At 40.8% G+C, this 22,375-nt stretch overlaps 1 protein-coding gene across 1 annotated transcript in view; it reads left to right on the top strand.

The window, feature by feature from the left end:
- Positions 1-22,375, top strand: part of LOC126235965 (Fanconi anemia group A protein-like) — a 236,043-nt gene that overhangs the window by 82,960 nt on the left and 130,708 nt on the right. Inside the window, exon 11 of the mRNA XM_049944936.1 lies at positions 9,292-9,415. Coding sequence (XP_049800893.1) covers positions 9,292-9,415 — 124 coding nt within the window. The remainder of the gene's footprint in view (positions 1-9,291; positions 9,416-22,375) is intronic.

Genomic DNA, 22,375 nt, shown 5'->3' with positions numbered 1-22,375 from the left:
AAAAGAATATGTTTCTTAAAATGCCTTGTATAAAGCAAATGTGTTAATTATCTGTGTAAAACTGTCATGTCATTGCTCATGCACCATCTTAGCTTGGCTATGGATGTGTGGAGTGGTAGATCTGTATGAAACAAGGAAACCTGTTAGAATCCCTCTCAGAGGTCACTGTCTCTTCACTTTATATGTGTGGATCTTGGACTTTTTTATCAACTGCTCCTTTTCTGAGTTTAATACAGGGTGAGGAGGATTGATGGTCAAAAGGGTTGTAATGTTCTTTTGGCAAAAGAAATAAAACTCACTCAAAGGTGAGCTGTGGGCCAGTGTTGGATACAATGGCGTGTGTGGTACTCCTTCAATGCTGAAGATCATTGTTAGCACCTGGAATTTAACTGCTGATATCACTGATAACATCTGGGCAACATATGGGAAAGTAGAGAGAATTTTCACAAACATTAACTTTGCAGCTTCCTTGAATGGACCTAGAAAGTTGAGTGGTTTCTCGCACTTGTTTGGCAGCCTCACCAACCCTTTCATCTACAACACCACCCAGTATCTCCCATGTAGTAACTTGTGGATGTGAGGCTGGAGTGAAGTCAGGATCACAACCCAGAACTGTGGCTTTTTTCTGGCTAGTGGAAGTTCTCCCTCACTGGTGTTCAGACAGTGGTACATCAAGAAATAGGTCCTGCATACCAGTTTTGTAACACTGAACAGGTGCTGCAGTCAACCAAAGCATGCAAAATGTGGTACTTTGTGAAGTGTCAGCATGGGGTAAATGTTGAATATGTCCATAATATTTACATCAAACTGGAAACAAAGTGTCTCTTGTGTTTTGAACTTGTGATCAACATTTGTCTATAGATGCAACAGGGCATTGATGTTAGTGTGTTGAGCTGTAGTTTCTCAAAAACAGTGCCCAAAGCAGTGATAGTTACGCCACCTTATATGTGTGGCACACTCGGGTGATGAAAGAGTAACTTCTTGTCCATGACCAAGTGGAAATATTTCCTATTTGAGTGTGCGGTGTCTGTTCCCACAGCTGTGAAACTCCAAATGTAAACTGAAACGGGTGACTGCTATCAACTGCAGTGGCACATTAAGCGGCACCAGCGGCAAATAGCGAAAATGTATACTTGACTGGGATTGAAACCCAGGATCTCCTGCTTACTAGGCAGGTTCGGTAACCACTGTGCCATCCAGGACACAGTGTTATCACAACTGAATGGACTACCTCAGTATACCTCACGGCCAGTTCACACTCTCACCAACTGTGGATAGGTGGCGCTCAGTGAGAATGTGAATCGGCCGTAAGACATACCAAGATAGCCCGTGCAGTTGCGATAATGCTGTGTCCCAGATGATGCAACTGTTACTGCACCTACCTAGTAAGCAGGAACTCCTGGGTTCAAATCCTGGTCTGGTACACGTTTTCACTCGGCACCACTGATGCCGGAAAGATTTCTGTATAGGAAAATGTGGGAACTCTCAATATTTTTTTAAAAACTGGTTGAGGGTGAAGTGTTAAGTCTCAAGCTATGGGTTGTCACTGAATCAACAGTTTCAGTAATGATCTGTCAACCTAATGCTCTTCATGGTAACTCTTACCTTGAATCTTTATTATGGCTGCCTTTTTGTAGTTTCTTGAAGCTGTGGACCTGCTATGCATTGCGCTTATATAACATCATTTGGTGAACAGATCTCATATTTATTAGAACAACATCTCTGATCCAAATCCCAGAACAGAACAGAAGAGAATAACATTTCTCTTTAGCTTCTTTCAACTATTTCTGACAGGCCCGTTCGGGGTGGGGGAGGGTGGGGGGGTGGGGCAAACTGGGGTATCTGCCTCGGGCGGCAATTTCAGGTAACACCAAATTCATATTCGTGAAGAAAAAAACCTTGTTTCACTAAGTGCCTTCATCCAGTCTATCAATTATTCATATGATTTTGAAATGCATCCCTGTTGGTTTCTGAACATTTTTGAACACATTCTAAGTTTATTTCTGAGCAAGTCATAACTTGATTTTTGAATGTGCGCATAGTGTAGGCCTACGTGATGTCTCTGCCAGGAGAGTCCCCATCGTGTCTAGAAATAAAAAAACTTTCCCGCAGACAAAACGGGACAGGGCTATATGAGCTGAGTCGAATAAACCTGAACAGGTGAATGCCAATCGCTGTTTGTTTATGTAGTTGATTGGGTGCGCAAATGATCAGCATCCTTATAATTACTTGCGAAATCCATAGGTTCAGACTACCAGAATGGGAGTAAATGACTAACAGGAATAACAGGTAAGAAAGATTACACATTAATCTTCTTGGTGTATCCAAGAAAATAAAATTTTTGAAGATAATTTTTTCATAGATTGCTTCACTACTAAGGGCCAGTTGTACAGTGCCTGGTTAACAGCTGCTTAAGTTCTGTTCTCGGAATAATGTGGGAAACACGTTGTATTAACACATAAGAACACATGACCAGAGAATAAATGTGGGATAAATAAACGGGTGATTTGGGGGGGGGGGGGGGGGGTTGCGAAGTTAACTGGAGAATAAGTTTTGACAATAGCAGGAATAGTTACAGAATTAGTTATGACAAGATTGTTTCTTAGAACAAGGAAGAAAGAGGGACATCACACAAATTATACATTAGTGTATGACAATTCCAATTTTATATAAATATTTCATACTACTGCCTATCGATCTCATTCTTGAGAAACTGTGGCGTATGAGTGAAATGTGAACCTGTTTTCTAACATAAAACTTTTTGATTGTAGTAGGCCTAATAGGCATTTGATATTGGTACTCCGTGAATTGTATTCTGTCGTGTTACTTATGTAAATGAGGAAGATATAAATGACCATTTGTATCAAAACAGTCTTGCTTATTTGGTGTGTATTACAACTACTGCAGTATTAGAAAGACCTGTTTCATTTTATCTAGCAGACAGTAACAAAACAGCCGTAATCAAATCGAGAAACCACACCAGTCTTGGATATTATTCGTATTAACAGCTTTTTCAGTATTAGACAATGACATTTCGATTTTTCATATAGCAAAATGTTTCACGAACTTTGATGAGGTAATAGACTCTTTCGCAGAAAGGAAAGCATGCTGTGTAAAGCTCTAGCAAGATTAGAGAGAAAAAAAATGCTGGGACCTAAGTATTGAAGAAAGATGTTCCATCTTGCTTATCTCTTCTTTACTGGTTTTATGTTTCCTATATTTAATTTTATGTTGCACAAAAAGGGTTCTCTCTCTCTTTTTGTTAAAAAGGGGGCCTAGGATGTCAAACCGGCTGACTGGGAGCAGGAGAGGCATCACAGGATATTTTAATTTCAACTGTGCTGAATATAGATTTGATGGCTTCCATTACAAAATATACATATTTGAATGCCACAAAGTGAAATACAATGACGTGCAATAGAAGAATGCTGTGTGAAGAGGCATGGTACTGCACTTTGGCACTTAAGACCAATCCACACTGTTCCGAAGACTGCAAGAGCTGACAAGTGCAAGAATTATCACACAGTCAGCTTAACAGTTCATGCATCCAAGTTGCTGACAAGAATAATATGCAGAAGAATGGAAAAGAAAATTGAGGTGTGTTGGATGACGATCAGTTTGGCTTTAGGACAGTTAAAGGCACCAGAGAGGCAATTCTGATGTTGCAGTTGATAATGAAAGCAAAGAAAAATCGACACATGTTCATAGGATTTGTCACTCAAAAGATGTTCAGAAATTCTGAGAAAAATAAGGGTAAGCTACAGGGAGAGATGTGTAATATATAAAGTGTACAAGAGCCAAGAGGGAATAATAAAAATGGATGACCAACAACATAGTGTTCAGATCAAAAAAGGTGTAAGACAGGGATGTAGTCTTTTGCCCCTACTGTTCAATCTGTTCATCGAAAAAGCAATGATGGAAATAAGAGAAAGGTTCAGGAATGGGATCAAAAATTCAAGGTGAAAGGGTACCAGTGATACGATTTACTGATGACATTGCTATTCTTAGTGAAAATGAAGAAGAATTACATGATCTGCTGAATGGAGTGAACAGTCTAATGAGTACAGAATATGGATTGAGAGTAAATCAAAGAAAGATTTAAGTGATGAGAAATAGCAGAAATGAGAACAGCAAGAAACTTAACACCAGGATTGATGGTCATGAAATAGATGAAGTTATGGAATTCTGCTACTTAGGCAGCAAAATAACCAATGACTGACAGAGTAAGGAGGACATGAAAAGCAGACTAGCACTGGCAAAAAGGGCTGTATGTTTGGAGCACAGTAATGGTAGTGAAACATGGACTGTAGAGGAAGACAGGCATTATAATAAGTCCAGCAAACAATTGAGGACATAGGTTGCAAGTGCTACTCTGAGGTGAAGAGTTTCGCACAGGAGAGGAATTTGTGGTGGGCCGCAGCAAACCAGCCGGAAGACTGATGACCCCAAAGAAAAAAAGAGAGAGAGACCAAGTAACATATCTGACATGCCCTTGAACATGTTTTATATATCAAACTCTTCAGAAAGATTTGCACCACAAAATGAACATATTTTTGACATTTTTTTTAAATGTCCTATCCCAAATGCTGGGGGGGAGGGGGGGGGGCAGTATCAACTTTTTGCCTCGGTTCATCTCTGTCATGCCTTGGTGATGTTTTGTGCTCACATGTCTTGCTCTGACTCTCTACATTAATCAAACCAGTCCATGAACAGTGGAAAGTTCTCTACATGTTAACTACTTAAATAACATTTTTTACAAAAATATCTTTCGCCTGACTGTGACAAAGAGGTAGTGCAATATGTTACACTACAAAGGGTGTGATATCTGTGCAGTACTTGTTGTAAATTTGCCATAGTAATTTATCTTGCTCAATAGCTGCTGAAGCTCCTTAAAAATTTTGGACTCGGTGAGAATGTCAATAATTTCAACCTGGGCAGACATAGGCCTGAGACAATCTTTACTCAGTATATTGCAGGGCATGGAACACTCAGTTGGAAAAGATTACACTTATTTAATTTTCATTTGAGACACTGAGTCTAAGTCTCTTAAATAATTGTTTTTAAACTGTTGAGATGTTGCTGTATTGTAGATCTAGTGACTGTAATGTCACCTAGACAGTTTGCAGCTTATATTTACTTATTTATGCATTTATTTCACCTGTGAAGATTTAAGCCTTTAGATCCTCTCTTACATATAACGAGACATCTTCACTGATTGACATTATAATGCGTATAGTACATTAATAGTACATATTGATAATAATAGTAATAATAATGATAGTAGATATAGTAATTATTATATGGAATTTCAGGTATGTCAGTCTTGTCAACATTGTGTTAAACAATTTCCTCATTATGTTCTTGCTGAATGTAGGTAATCAATCCTAACAGAAATATTTCATGGTAGTACACAAGGAATCATATGTAACAGAAAATGAATTGTCAGAGGAAAAACAAGAAGTAATAGGGTACAGTTTACAGATGAGATGGAAGAGGAAAAAACAGAAATAGATGGCAATGAGAAATATGCTGGCTCACTATTGGACAGAAGGAAAACAGCTAGAATATGCCAATGATAATGGATAAAGCAATAATCTTCTCTTGAATGTAAATTGGTTTTGGGTAATTTGCAAGGTACTGGGTAGTATATTCTAGAGTAGTACATCTGAAATGGAGAAGGAGATAGAGAAAATTTTAGTGTTATGTATAGGTGCAGCCAAGGTGCTGGATTATCTGATCTATGCATTTCTGGAATGATGATAGATGTGATGTGTAAGGTAGGTATTGAGGGCACATACGACTAAGAAACTGATGAAGTAACTACACTAAGTATTTTGCAAATATTGTCACTTTGTAAGCACAATCAAGTCCAAATCGGAATGCAGGGTCATCAGTGATGTACGACAGTTAGCACTGTTTGTTACAGATACCAGTATACAGACAGAACAAAAATGCCTCCTGGATGGAGACTGCTGCTCTTTACACAATCATTGAATATTCCAAAATATGTAATTACAAGCATAAGAAATTTTCAGAACCTTCCAGAAATCATCATCATCATTTGGTTATCTGCCTTGCAGTAGGCTTATATTTAATAGTCGTCTATGCTTCTCTTCATGCCTTCCCTCCTTGCGGTCTACCGACATCATCCAGCATATTGTGTTTTCTTCTGTCCTTCCCTTTCTATCCCAGAATAAAACCTTCAGTTGGTGTTACTAGAAGGCAATCTTGTCTCAAATTATGCTCTTTCCAGTTTAGCTCCCTGTTCTTCAGTATCATCAACATCCTCCGATCTTCTCATCTCTTCTCAGTACCTCCTCACTCCTTAGTTTTTCCGTCCAGGTGATCATCTCCTTTCTGCACTGTATCAATATTTCACAAGGTTCAGTTCTCCCCTCATCCTGCTTTCACAATGTACATGTGTCTGTTCCGAACAAGGCCACACCCCATATCAGACGTTTCACTAATTGCTTCCTCAATTTTTCATTCAAACTGCTAGCTAAGATATTTTCTGCTTTTAAAGTGCTACTTTTGACATCACCATTCTGACTTTGATGTCCTGTTCATAATGCCTAATCCAACTTCCCAAATACTTGAACGGTCTTGCCTTTCCTGTGGTTTCTGGCCCTAATTTATACATCTCTCTTCTTTTTCTTTAAGTCTGTAACCATGTGCTTCATTTTCCTTTTGTTTATTTTCATACCTTATGCTACACAGGCTCCATTCAGGTCATTTAGCATTTGAATCAGTGCCTCTTCATTTTCTGCAAGAATCACCATGTCATTTTTGAATCTTATGCATTCTGTTTTTCATTCATCTGTTCTGATACTTCGTTTCCCATCCAAATAACTTTTTACTATTTCCTCCAAATGTTAAAATTGGATTGCTGAGAGACAACAATTCTATCTAATCCCTCTCCTGATCTTGCTGTTTTCCAATGTCAGATCTGCAATCTGTCTTCTCTTCTTCCACTTTACTCCCTTCCTCCTCAGGATGTCCATCATCTTATCCCACTGCACTCTGTCAAAGACCTTTTCTAGATCTATGAAGCCACAAATATGTCTTTACTCTTTTCTGTATATCTTTCACCAGTAGTCCTCATAAGTCCAATGACATATCATGTCCTTTTTCCCCTTCTGAAATCATATTGCTACTCTCAAAATGCTCCTTCCAATGTTGTGTACAGCTTTCTATTCAGAACTCAAACAAACTTTTGCTGCCTGTGATATTAAGCTGATAGTCCTGTGTTCTTCACACTTTTTAGAATTCCTACTCTTTGATATGCAACTATTGTGGATACAAGAAAGTCCTCCAACTTTTCCCTTTATTGTAGATGTTATTGCAAGAGACTTCAACTGCTTGTCACCTGTTTCCCTTATGAATTGTTTCCTTGATGCTCCAACATCAGGTGATCTGGGATTCATGAAGATTCTAGACAAAACCAAATGCAGGTATCACTGTCCAGGACTCTACCAATCCATTAGACACTATGTGAGTCACTGAAAAAATGCCAGCAAAGGAAACACATGTTGCTGTTTGTCTCTGATACATCCAATATGAATTCTGCCTGCAGTAGCACCATTCCACCAGATTGGAATTGACCTATTGAGAAGGTTACCAAAATCAACCAAAGGGAATCAGAGAATAGCGGTCTGTACCGACTACCTCACTCACTGTGATGTCACCAATGCGATGCCAACTGCCAAAATTGCAGGTAAGAATCGAATACATCTGGCCCTCTGATAACTTTGCCAGTAGCTCTTGTGCATACAGAATAGGATAAACATCTATGTCAGATGGAGTGTTGATAGATGCTTTAAAGCCACTGTAAATTATGTTTCAAAGTATTACACTGATTACGTTGTACTGTATTACCAGATGATGTTTAGCTGCCTCTGAAAGCAGTGAGCCAGTACACCAGTATATTTCAGCAGAAGCTTCTGTAGGCACTTAAAAATCCAAGATTATTTTAGTGAGCAGTGGGATCGTCAGTTTGAGTGAAGTTTTGGGGTTAACTGATGGCGTCAGCCTGATGTTATACAATGATGTGCATGGGTGGCTTTGTCAGATAGTGATCACATGCCCACAATTGCTTCAAACAAAACACATAGGGTTGTGCCATGGCCTGTTGTACTGGGTTTTACTGCACAAACTCTCAGTGCAGGGTTTGGTAGTTATCTCAGTTTCCAACCACATGATGCTGCAGTTTTGCCTAAACCAACATTGAAGAGGAATTTCCAACCAGCTGGCTTACTTGCACCTTTGTGTAATGTTCCCACTGAATCTGCAAATTGTGACATTGTCTTATCACCAGTTTATGTCAGTGACAGATTCATATTTTGCAGCTAATGAGTCAGTGTCTAGTGCACATTGTTCCACTGATGCACTTCAAATGACAGCTTGGAGAAGAACCTTGTTTAAACAAGGATCAGACTTTCTAAGAGCACTAGCTTAAACTTCCCTGTCAGGATATAGATGCACAACTACATTCTGAATTAAAGATTTGTCATAAAATGTGTCACGCAGTGATCACAGAAAATTACACTGTTCATTAGAACACTGTAGGTCGGCTAACCAAGTTTTATATGGCTTTAATACTGCTTAATACAAGCAGCCACTACATGTGTTTGCATCTTGAAATCAATGGAGAACAAACAACAAAAGATTTTTAACAGTTAGCTACTAGCTTCTAATTCCCAGTCCAGCAGTAAATGTAACTACTAGAAGGCAATAATAAAGCAGAATGAACATGAGTATCAGAAATACTACTAATCTTCCAAAGCAGCAGAACCTGTTGAAGATTAGTGTTCCAGGTTCATCAAACACTGATATCATTGGTTCTGAGACTACAGGCATAGGTGTTAGTGTTATTGAAGCTGCCAGCAGAACATTTTCCCTATCTGCTGTGCTCTTCAGCAGTCACTGCTATTTCTGTAGTATCTCAAACAGTATCTGAATTTGCCATTGTTGTTCCTGTTGTTTGCTCTTACTTTGCAGCTACTGCTACAGCTGCCAAAGATAGAACTCTTTAACAACATAAGAGGCGTGTGTTGTAGTTCTTATTCCATGTTTGTAGTAATTCGTATTTCTGTTTTCTGTCCAGGTGTTGTATCAATAAAGCAAAGTTATGTACAGCTTATGTGTTATGTATGTCAACTGATCTGTTGATGTTTCCTCCTACAAGAGTTTACTGTACTATTGGTGTTGTAACTCTCACAGTGAGTGCATAACGAATTAACATCCCATTCATAATCTGTTTAATACTGATATTGTGTATTTTTTTTATTACAGTGTGACAATGGATGTGGAGGGAATAACAGAGGAAAGTGTACGGTTGATGTACAGTGTAATTAAACAACAACCAGACTGGACAGGTAGTACAGCTCCAAAATCATTAAGCAAATTTTTATCTGCAGTAAGTATTCATTTCTAGATCAGATCATTTTGAATGCTTGTTGGCTTTGTGTGGCCAATTACTTGGTGCAGTCCTAGGACTAGGATTTTTTTTTATCTAAAAATAGCGATAATATGCACAAAAAGTATGCTGTTATGACTAAAAATTTACAAAAATATCCACAACAGCATAAAGAATATGACCTAACAATGTCAAAATGAGGTAAAATTTCTGTTGCAAATTAATCAAAAAGTCAATTTGTGATAAAGAACTAAGTAATTCAGAATGAAATACATATGAGAAGCAAGATAAACTGTGGAATTTAATGTTGTTGTACCATTACTTTTTATTAACTTTATCAGGACATAGTTAATGTGTGATGTGTTTTTTTGTACATCCTCATTTTTACTTCAGTTTATGAGCTCCAAATTGCATATACAATGAATACCTTGTGAAAATTTTCAAATAAAAAAGATTTCCTGTTGTCAGCCTACAAAGCCTTGTACTTAGAAAAACTTTTTTCTACTTCAGCTGACACAAGAAGAGCGTATTTAAATTGGACAGTATCATTTGAATCTACATCTAAATGATTAAGAGAGAACTTTTCACCTAACAAAATCATTAAAATTGGAGACTGTGTGTACTTATCATTTTTTTCTAAAAGTTTTTCGATTTTATTTGTCACTTCTCTTCCCACTTTATTACAAAAAGCTTATAATTTATTCAGTTTTTTTCACTTGTTCTATCTGCTCCTCTATTTGCACTTCTGATTTCTCCAAGATAGTTATGCCTGTGGAAATAAATCCAAAATTTGATTTTATGTGCGAAAGTTTGCCTGATGGACATTAATTCTTTGTCTAATCTGACTGAAGTGGCTTCACTGCTGTTGAATGAAACAATTATGATTTTCAGAACACTGAGGTTCCAGCAGTAATAGTTGCAGGTATCAATCCAGGACCCTGTCTTGTTAAATATGAGATGGCGATAAGGAAATGTCTGCAGCTATCAACTTAAATTGTGCACATGAAGGGATTTAAAAAAATACTTATTTGGCACAACCAATAAATTTGTCAACATTGAATTTACTAATAATCTCTTCTGTAGCTCTGTGTAAGGTGTAAATTAAACAAGCCACACACACTATTTTACTGTATAATGCTTTTAGTTAATTGGCAGCACTCACCATAGAAGGTGCAGAATCCATTACAAAGAGTAGTAAATTGTCATCCTTAATGCCTTCGGGCTGCATGGCATGCAGAGATTTTGATCAGTTTACTAATGGTGCAAAAACTTTACTTTTTCCTAATGTTCACAGTTAATAAAAAAAAATTTTGTGTGGGCCATCTTCTTCCAATGACTCCACAATGACATGTGAAATATATGTTTTCATAGAGTCTGTGGTTTGATCAATTGCTTCTCTTTTTCATTTGCAACCTATTGTCCAATACGTTAGCTTCTGCTGTCAGAGTACTTCCTTAATGTGGATGGATTAGGAAGAGATATGACTGTACAAAGCTCTTCACAGCAAAGTGAATAAGATGGCAGGATTCCCGTAGGAGATTCTGCTGTAGTGTTTTCCCTATTTTCAATCTGTTCTACTCAGCATTTATGTTTTTCTGTTGCCACAGGCTGCTGAACATTACATGACTTCTCCTCAGATACTCTCACATCACACAGTTTTCAAGTATCTTACCATCAGCCAAAAATACTTTCTCACTATATTGGAACATGCATTGCTGTAATTTTACTTGAATGTGTTGTTTCACTTCATGCATTTTTCCTGCACTGTACTGCTCACACTTCTAACACAGTGAGACACTTGTCTGCAGTCCTGGTTTGAGAATGGCTCAAGCAGCTACCTACTCATAGAGTAACAGTAGGCTAAAAAAACTTAGAGTTATGTAAACATTAGGTCCGTGTTGTGAATTTGGCTGAAATAGTAGAGGAAGGTGGATGAAACTTCCTGGCTGATCAAAACCACGTGCTATACCAAGACTTGAATTCAGGACCTTTACCTTTCATGGGCAAGTGCTCTACTGACAGCTACACAAGCACAACTCACAACCCATCCTCACAGCTTTGCTTCTGCCAGTACCTCATTTTCAGCCTTCCAAATTCCACCAAAGATCTCCTGTGAAACGGAAAGGTGGGTATTAGCCATTTTCAGGGAAGCAAAAATTATTTATACAATTCGGATAAGTGTAACACAGAAGAAACAAATTGCATAAGAAAAGTTTTTTACTTCTTGAAAGAGTGAAATTATAATGAATGTGACAATTCACTTAATCAAATATGCTCTGCCAGAGAGAAATGGCCACATATGCATAGATATGACATAACAAGTTACACTAGTTCATTTAGTCACCATATAAAAGCATAGAAAGTTGCAAGCTTTCAGAGGCTGTGGCTTCCTCTTCAGGCAGAAGGGTTGAATGAGAAGGAAGAGTGGTGAAGCAAAAGGACCGGTGAGGCTTAGGAAATGGGGAGAGTTTGGAAAAGGTACAGAGAACTCCAGGTCAGGGGAGATATACTGGATGGAATGAGAAGGAAAGACTGATTGTGGAACTGCACCAGATGAGATTTGAAAACCAGATTACTGACATAGCATTTTGCACAAGTTAATAAAAAAGTAAGTCCACTGTAGGGGTGGGGAAAGGGAGGAGGATTAACAATTCAGAAAATAAAAGATGTAGAAAACTAGAAGGGAGTGAAGAAAGGAACACTAAGACTGAGGAAATTAATGTAAGTTAAGGCCAGGTCGATGGTAACAAACAAGGACATGTTATAATGCCAGTTCCCGCGTGCAGAGTTCTGAGAAACCGATGTCTGGGGAACTGATGTCAGGGGGAAGAATCCAAATGTCACATGTGGTTAAAAAGCCACAGAAGGCATGACTGTCACATTGTAGAGTATGCTCTGCAACAGGATATTGTGTCTTGTCAGTATGCACCTTCTGCCTATGCCTGTTCACCCTAACTAATAAATCGGTAGTAGTCATACCAATGTAAAAGGCAGAACATTGTTCACATAACTGTAGGTACACTGCCTGTGTTGTTTCACATGTTACCCTCCCTTTTACGGTATGTGTTTTGCCAGTTAACAGGGACGATATGGATTGTGGTGGGAGAGTGCTTAGGGCAAGTCTTCCACCGGTTATGCTCACAGAGGTACGAGCCATGGAGTAGGAAATGGACACAGAAGGAGCATAGCATCTGACAAGGATATTGCGGAGATTGCGAAGGCAATGAAAAGCTATTGTTGGTGTGGTGGGTAAGACGTCGGACAGAATGGATCTCATTTTAGGGGTTTGTCAAAGTAGCTGATTAATACATCCCAGACCAGGATAATATTGACTGAGAAGAGGTGTACTCTAAAGTAGTAGTTTTTTGGAAGGCGTCAGCAGTACCAGGAATGGAAGTGATAGCCCAGGAAATCTGCTTTGAACTAGGCTGGTGGGGTAATTACATCCAGTGAAGGCTGAGATGAGAATGCTGATGTATTGCTATAAAGAGTCTACATCAGAACAAATACATCTGCCTCAAATGCTGAGGTTGTATGGGATGGAACATTTGACATGGGAAAGATGGTAACTGTAAAATGTAAGAACTGTAGTGTGTTAGTGGATTTAATGTAAACAGAATTGTGTAGCTGACCCTCAGTGAAGATGGGATTAACATCAAGGAAAGTGGCATCGGATTCGGAATAGGACCGTGCGAAATTTAATTGGGGGATATATTTAGAGATTCCAAGAATTTTAACAGGTCAGTCTGACCATGAGTCTACGTGGCAAAGTTGTCATCTATGTATCTACATCTTCATCTGCATGATTATTCTACAATTCACAATTAAGTGCCTGACAGAGATTTCATTGAACCACCTTAGCTACTTCTCTAATGTTCCACTCTCAAACAGCATGTGGAAAAAGCAAACACTTAAATCTGATTTCCCTTATTTTATTACAAAATATATAACGTGGCAATAGATGGGCCCCAACAAAATATTTTCACACTGTGAGGAGAAAGTTCATGATTGAAATTTCATGAGTAGGTACTGCCATAACAAAAACTGCCTTTGTTTTAGTGACTGCCACCCCAAGTCATGTATCATATCCATGGCTTTCTTTCCCCTATTTCACGATAATACAAAATGAGCTGCCCCTCTATGAACTTTTTCAATGTCCTCTGCCAAACCTATCTGATGTGAATGCCTCACCATACAGCAATACTCTAAACCAGGGGCTGCAGGCTGTGGATCCCGGGAACGCCTCCTCCAAGCGACCCATGAAAAGGTTAGCATAGGAATGAGCAATCCTTGTTCCCAAGGCCATGCCCCTATATGTCCCTCAAAGGCAAAGTATTTATTGGTAGGTATAAAGTTGATCAAAGTGAGCAAGAAGGATGTCATAGGTTTGGAATCAGATGGCCACTGATTGAGGAAATGTTCAGCAGTAGACCAACCATGTACATGGGGGATGTTGGTGTAGAGGGAGGTGGCATCAGTGGTGGCAAGCAAGGTGTGTGGTGGGAGTGGAATGGACCCAAATTTCAGACGATGTGGATCGTTGGTGTCTTTAATAAAGGAGAGAAGTCTTTGTACCATAGGTTGCAGATGTTAATAAACTAAGGTAGATATTGTAATGTTATGAGTATGTAGGTGGGTTTTCATCCACCTAGTACTTGTATTGGAAAGAGCTGAATTTGCTCGCTGGGGTAGGTGCAAGTTGGCTGGACAAGGATGTCATGTACCACCTCAGGTGTGTCCAGGTGCAGAGATGAGCAGCGTCCCTGGAAGTGGGTAAATCCCAATGCTGGGAGTTTGGATGGCTGTTGCTTGGATTGCCTTGAGAACAAGACAATGCTCCAAGAAATGGCGGAATGTCAGACAGTCTTAAAGATGGCTAAGATACAGCTCTTTGAGATTTGACAGTAATTTACACCAAATATTAATGCAAATCTGAATACATTTGTGATCTCAAAAAAATGAGGTACTTCCAACGACACAGCAATATCTTTAAAACTGCGGAAGTTAATATCTCACAGCGAATGAACATTTTCACAGTGACCCTCTGAATTAACAATTTTTAATCGCTTAATGTGATTTCAACAATCATTACTTCTGATGATAGCATTGCATGAAGTTATCATGTCTGAAAGCTACATGTCTGTATCTGTTTTATTTCTTGATTTTCAAAGTCTTTTATATCTTTTTCATTATGCAAATGTTTTTCAGAACATTGTTTCCGCCACAATTACACAGTAAATGAACACAGCATCAATACCTCATATTGTCACACTAGTGTAGTTATTTAATGAACAGTTCACTATTTTGCTAGTAACTTTATTTAAGTGTTGATTGCAAGTGCTGTTATAAGTGGTCAGTTGCATGTTTGGCGGACACCACAATTGAAAAGAGAACTAAAAGACACTTCTGTCTCCCTCTGTAGGTTCGGATGTTAGTATGGACCCGAGGTGTTCTTGTCTGTTATAAAAGGTGACTAAAAGGAGTCTACTACTTTTCGACTTAATATACTACAGTCCCCTTTTAGGGTTTAACCTCTACACTTTCGAAATTTTTCCTGTGCGGGCCACATGGGGAAGGACACTTTACGTGGTGCATCATATATCCATTGTGCCTTGAGACCTATCTACCCATTACTGTTATGGCTCTGCAACTCCACTTGTATTCCAGCTCTTTGAGCGAAGACACCTTATGGGGTGCATCATATTCCCCCATTGTCCACTGTCCTCTTCTGCACCCTTCATAATAATGGATCTTTTTGCACCCAGTATTCAACACAGTAGCCAGTTCGTCATGGAGAGATCGTCGTGTACCCACCTGGTTGTAGCCCCCTGACAACATAGGGATCACACTGCTGATGCCTGAGCTGAAAACTCCCCATATATGCCAAGGAGTAGAGGCTTGTCTTCTTGGGTCATCAAGACTCCCACCAATGGCCATCGCACCATGTGATTTATGCTGTGGCTGGGTGGCGCCTGTGGCGAGAGCCCCTGATCGGAATGGGTGGCATCAGTGATGTGGATCAAGTCATCTTTTGCTTGTGACCAAATGTCCCGAGCAGTCTCCAAGAAAGGCAAGGTAGATTTTAATGCTGAGATGTACGACTCCAAAAGCGTTTCCCTCCCTCGCTACACCATGGGAGGAACATAAGGCTATGGACAAAAGAGAGCCGTATTCGCCTCAATACTTAGTTTGCTGCAGAAGTGATGGGGACTCCTTTCTGGCTCCAAAGCCTCTATTTTTTGTTGAAACCCAGAGGACAAGTTTGGGTTAGTGGCTGGGCTGTCCAAAATACGAAAGGGGCAGTCCTAATTGAGACAGCATCCCCAGTCCAGTCATGGGTGTTGCATGCCTGTGACAAGCTGGGTGGTATTCCTCTTTCAGTCACCCCCATAAAAGTCTAAACATGATCCAGAGGATTATTTTCCATAGACACCTATTGCAGACCAACGATGAGCTACACACCAATTTAGAATGGTGGGGTGTTCACTTCATCCAGTGCATCTATAGGGGACCTAAAGATAATTGGGTTGCTACCGCTGCCTTCGTCTTGGCCTTCGAGGGTGATTCATTGCCTGGAAAGGTCAAGGTGATTATATTGTGATGTGCCCTAAGTGTTTGAAATTCAGGCAGGTGACTTCCGGGTGCAATTCTAGCACTACATGTAGAGACTGCCAACATCCACTGCATCCAAAAACTCCATGAGCCCCCACGCCCACCTGTGTCAACTGTGGAGAGCACCACTCCCCCTGCTCACCAGACTGTGTGGTGCTCCAAAAGGAGAGGAAAATTATGGAGTACAAGACCCTGAACAGGCTGATATACTGAGAGGTTAAACAGAAATATGAAAGGCTGAAACCCATTTGGATGCTGTCATCCTACACAGCAGCTACAATGGCATTGCCCTCACTGCAGTAGTAGTTCCCTCAGCTAAGCCTCCTTCAGTGGGCTCTCAGGGCCACCTCACTACATTCCCCCCCTGGTGGTGTGGAGCAGCTCTTCTTCCGTTGCTTCCAAAACACCTACCTTGGGGGACACCCCCCCATGGACACCAGCCAGTGGCTGAAGGAGCCACAAGCTGCTAGTCGAAGGGCTTCATGGTCTTTATCTGTACCTAGAGCTACCTCAGAGAAGCCCTCCCAGCAAGCCCCTACAGGCAGCGAAAGGGCAAACAGTCCAAGAAGAAGAATGTTATGAATCGTACGACATTGGTGGTCCCCCAGTCACCATTCCTTACCAGTTCCACACCTGAGGACGAGGTGGAGATTTTAGCATCTCCCAAGGACCTAGATCTTGCCGACACCTCAAAGACAATGGATACCAGTACTCAACTGGTGGCAGAAGGTCACGATGTGGCATAAACAGCCTCCTTGGTCCCTTCATGCCTTCCCAGACTAACTACAGAAAGCATCATCTTCCAGTGGAACTGCGGCAGTTTTTTCAACCACCCTGCTGAGCTATGACAACTCTTAAGCCTTACACCTGCTTGCTGCTTGTCGCCCCAGGAAACCTGGTTTCCAGCAACGCAGGCGCCCGCCGTCCATGGCTATCAGGGCTGTTACACAAATTGGAATGACTAGAACAGCATGTCAGGAAAAGTATGTACAATGGTCAAAAAAAGTTTTGCATCACCTTGGTTCCGAGAGTTCTGGAACCTGTACGGATAATTGGAATAGAGATCAACATAAACATCATTTCCACCCTTTTTATTACTCATGAAAACCATACATTGCATGTTGTACCACCATACAGCGAGACTTTCAGAGGTGGTGGTCCAGATTGCTGTACACACTGGTACCTCCTATACCCAGTAGCATGTCCTCTTGCATTGATGTATGCCTGTATTCGTCGTGGCATACTATCCACAAGTTCATCAAGGCATTGTTGGTCCAGATTGTCCCACTCCTCAACTGTGATTCGGCGTAGTTCCCTCAGAGTGGTTGGTGGATCATGTTGTCCATAAACAGCCCTTTTCAATCTATCCCAGGCATCTTCAATAGGGTTCGTGTCTGGAGAACGTGCTGGCTACTCTAGTCGAGCGATGTCATATCCTGAAGAAAGTCATTCACAAGATGTGCACAATGGGGGCGCAAATTGTCGTTCATGCAGACGAATGCCTCGCCAATATGCTGCCGATGTGGTTGCATTATCGGCCGGAGGATGGCATTCACGTATCATACAGCCATTGTGGTGGCTACCATGACCACCAGCGGTGTACGATGGCCCTACATAATGCCACCCCAAAACGTCAAGGAACCTTCACCTTGCTGCACTCACTGTACCGTGTACCTAAGGTGTTCAGCCTGACCGGGTTGCCTCCAAACACGTCTCTGACGATTGGTTGAAGGCATATGTGACACTCATCGGTGAAGAGAATGTGATGCCAATCCTCAGCAGTCCATTTGTCATGTTGTTAGGCCCATCTGTAGCGCGCTGCATGGTGTCATGTTTGCAAAGATGGACCTCGTCATAGATTTCGGGAGTGAAGTTGCGCGTGATGCAGCATATTGTGCACAGTTTGAGTCATAACATGACGTCCTTTAGCTGCACTGAAAGCATTATTCAACATGGTGGCACTGCTGTCAGGGTTCCTCCGAGCCATAATCTGTAGGTAGCAGTCATCCACTGCGGTAGTAGCCCTTGGACGGCATGAGCGAGACATGTCATTGACAGCTACTGTCTCTCTGTATCTCCTCCATGTCTGAACAACATCACTTTGGTTCACTCTGAGACTCCTGGACACTTCCCTTGTTGAGAGCCCTTCCTGGCACAAAGTAACAATGAGGATGTGATCGAACTGCAGTATTGACAGTCTGAACATGGTTGGACTACAGACAACATGAGCCGTGTACCACCTTCCTGGTGGAATGACTGGAACTGATCGGCTGTCAGACCCTCTCCATCTAATAGGCATTGCTAATGCATGGTTGTTTACGTCTTTGGGCAGGTTTAGTGACATCTCTGAACAGTCAAAGGGACAGTGTCTGTGATACAATATCCACAGTCAACGTCTGTCTTCAGGAGTTTTGGGAACCTGGATGATGCAAAACTTTTTTTGATGTGTGTATATATGTTGTTACCTCTATATATAGCAGACTTGTGCCCCTTCAAACCCTATCAGGGTGAAGACAACACAGGAACTTGCCATCTGCAATATCTACCTTCCTCCAGATTGCGACATGCTACGACATGTTTTGGCTGCACTAATTTCTCATCTCCCCCCACCTTTTCTGCTTTTGGGTGATTTCAATGGCTATAACCCTTTGTGTGGTGGTGGAACCAAGATTGCTGGCCATGGTAAAGATGTCAAGAGTCTACTAACTCAATGTAACATTTGCCTCCTAAATACAGGTGCCCCCACACATTTCAGTGTGCCACATACTTGGCCATTGATCTCTCGTCTTGAGTTCTAGCCTTCTGCCGTCTGTCCACTGGAGAGCTCACAACAACTGGTGTGGTAGTGACCACTTTTCACTCTTCCTGTCTGTCCCCCAGCATCAATCTTCAGGTCAGTTGCCCCAGTGGGCTCTTACCAATGCTGACTGGGACGCTTTCACATCTGTCACCACTGTTGGATACCTGTTGCATGGCACCAGCAATGAGGTGATCTGGAACATTACTAATACCACTGTTTCTGCAGCTGAATTGGCAACCTCATGTTCCTCAGTTGCCCCCAGCAGAAGACGGTGCCTTGGTGGCCACTGGAAATCAGAGCGGCCATTAGAAACCATAGGCAGACCCTCCAATATCATAAGTGGCACCCAGCCCTGGAGCACCTCATTGCCTTCAAATGGCACCATGCCCGTGTCCATCAAGTAATCAAACGACGGAAGCAGGAGTGTTGGGAGCGACTTATCTCCACCATTGGAACACGAACCTCTCCTTCCCAGGTCTGGACTAAACTCAGAACCTTTACGGATATCAGAGACTGGTTTGATGCAGCTCTCCATGCTACTCTATCCTGTGCAAGCCTCTTCATCTCTGAATAACTACCGCAACCTTCTGAATCTGCCTAGTGTATTCATCTATTGGTCTCCCTCTATGATTTTTACCCTCCACACTTCCCTCCAATACTAAATTGGTGATCCCTTGATGTATCAGAATGTTTCCTACCAACCAATCCCTTCTTCCAGTCAAGTTGTCACGCAAATTCCTCTTCTTCCCAATTCTGTTCTGTACCTCCTCATTAGTTACGTGATCTATCCATCAAATCTTCAGCATTCTTTTGTAGCACCACATTTCAAAAGCTTCTATTCTCTTCTTGTCTAAACTAGTTATTATTCATGTTTTACTTCCTACATGGCTGCACTCAATACAGGTACTTTGAGGAAAGACTTCCTGACACTTAAATCTATACTCAATGTTAACAAATTTCTCTTCTTCAGAAATGCTTTTCTTGCCATAGCCAGTCTACATTTTATATCTTCCCTACTCTGACTGTCATCAGTTATTTTGCTTCTCATACAGCAAAACTCATTTACTACTTTAAGTATCTCATTTCCTAACCTATTTTCCTCAGCATCACCTGCCAAATTTTTCTTTTGTTTCCTTTACCACTTGCTCAGTACACAGATTTAATAACATCGGAGATAGGCTACAACCCTGTCTCACTTCCTTCTCAATCAGTGCTACCCTTTTATGCCCCTCAACTCTTATTACTGCCATCTGGTTTCTGTACATAAAGAGCCTTTTGCTCCCTGTATTTTATCCTGACACTTTCAGAATTTGAAAGAGAGTATTCCAGTCAACATTGTCAAAAGCTTTCTCTAAGTCTACAAATGCTAAAAATGTAGATTTGCCTTTCCTTAATCTATCTTCTAAGGTAAGTCATAAGGTCAGTATTGCCTCACGTGTTCCAACATTTCTACGGAATCCAAACTGATCTTCCCCGAGGTCAGCTTCTACCAGTTTTTCCATTCGTCTGTAAGGAATTCGTGTTAGTATTTTGCAGCCATGACATATTAAACTGATAGTTCGGTAATTTTCACATCTGTCAACACCTGCTTTCTTTGGGATTGGAATTATTATTTCTTCTTGAAGTCTGAGGGTATTTCGCCTGTCTTGTACATCATGCTCACCAGATGGACGAGTTTTGTCATGGCTGGCTCTACCAATGCTATCAGTAGTTCTAAAGGAATGTTGTCTACTCCCGGGGCCTCATTTCAACTTAGGTCTTTTAATGCTCTGTCAAATTCTTCACACAGCATTGTATCTCCCACATCATCTTCATCTATGTCCTCTTTCATTTCCATAATTTTGCTCTCAAGTACATCACCCTTGTGTAGACCCTCTGTATACTCCTTCCACCTGTCTGCTTTGCCTTCTTTGCTTAGGACTGGTTTTCCATCTGAGCTCTTGATATTCATACAAGTGGTTCTCTTTTCTCCAAAAGTCTCTTTAATTTTCCTGTAGGCAGTATCTATCTTACCCCTAGTGAGAGAAGCCTCTACATCCTTACATTTGTCCTCTGGCCATCCATGCTTAGCCATTTTGCACTTCCTGTCGATCTCATTTTTGAGATGTTTGTATTCCTTTTTGAATGCTTCATTTACTGCATTTTTGTATTTTCTCCTTTCATCAATTAAATTGAGTATTTCTTCTGTTACCCATGGATTTCTACTAGCCCTCACCTTTTTACCTACTTGATCCTCTGCTGGCCTCACTATTTCATCTCCCAAAGCTACCCATTCTTCTTCTATTATATCTCTTTCCTCTGTTCTTGTCAATTGTTCCATAATGCTCTCTCTGAAACTCTCTAGAACCTCTGGTTCTTTCAGTTTATTCAGGTAACATCTTCTTAAATTCCTACCTTTTTACGGTTTCTTCAGCTTTAGTCTATAGTTCATAATCAATAAATTGTGATCAGAGTCTACATGTACCCCTGCAAAAGTCTTACAATTTAAAACATGGTTCCTAAATCTCTATCTTACCATTATATAATCTATCTGAAGCCTTCCAGTGTCTCCAGGCCTCTTCCACGTATAAAACCTTCTTTCTTCTTCCTTTTCCTACTATCGAATTTCAGTCCCCCGTGACTATTAAATTTTTGTCTCCCTTAACTATCTGAATAATTTCTTTTATCGCATCATACATCTCTTCATCATCTGCAGAGCTGGCTGGCATATAAACTTGTACATCTGTGGTAGGTGTGGGCTTCGTGTCTATCTTGGCTACAATAATGCATTCACTATGCTGTTCATAGTAGCTTATCTGTGTTCCTATTATTTTAAACCTACTCCTGCATTGCCCTTATTTGATTTTGTATTTATAACCCTGTATTCACCTGACCAGAAGTCTTGTTCCTCCTATCACCGAACTTCACTAATTCCCACTATATCTAACTTTAACCTATCCATTTCCCTTTTTAAATTTTCTAACGTACTTGCCCGATTAAGGGATCTGACATTCCACGCACCAGTCTGTACAGCGCCAGTTTTGTTTCTGCTGATAACGACGTCCTCATGAGTAGTTCCTGCCCGGAGATCCGAATGGGGGACTATTTTGCCCCTGGAATATTTTAACCAAGAGAACGCCTTCATGATTTAAGCATACAGTAAAGCTGCATGTCCTCAGGATAAATTACGGCTGTAGTTTCCCCTTGCTTTCAGCCATTCCCAGTACCAGCACAGCAAGGCCGTTTTGGTTGATGTTACAAGGCCAGATCAGTCAATCATCCAGACTGTTGCCCCTGCAACTACTGAAAAGGCTGCTGCTCCTGTTCAGGAAGCACATGTTTGTCTGGTCTCTCAATAGATACCCCTCTGTTTTGGTTGCACCTATATAGAGCTATCTGTATCACTGAAGCACACAAGCCTTCCCACCAACGGCAAGGTCCATGGTCCATGGTCCATGGGGGAGTATATCTGGGATTTCCACATGTGGAGCTGTATATACTGACCCAGACACAATCGCAGAGCATTTGGCTGAGCATTGTGCTCGAAACTCTGCATCTGTGACTTTCCA

Source organism: Schistocerca nitens, chromosome 2 (assembly GCF_023898315.1).
Source record: "Schistocerca nitens isolate TAMUIC-IGC-003100 chromosome 2, iqSchNite1.1, whole genome shotgun sequence".
Classification (NCBI taxonomy): Eukaryota; Metazoa; Arthropoda; class Insecta; order Orthoptera; family Acrididae; genus Schistocerca; species Schistocerca nitens.
Note: the sequence above shows the minus strand (reverse complement) of the source record. Positions and strands in the feature narration are given on the sequence as shown.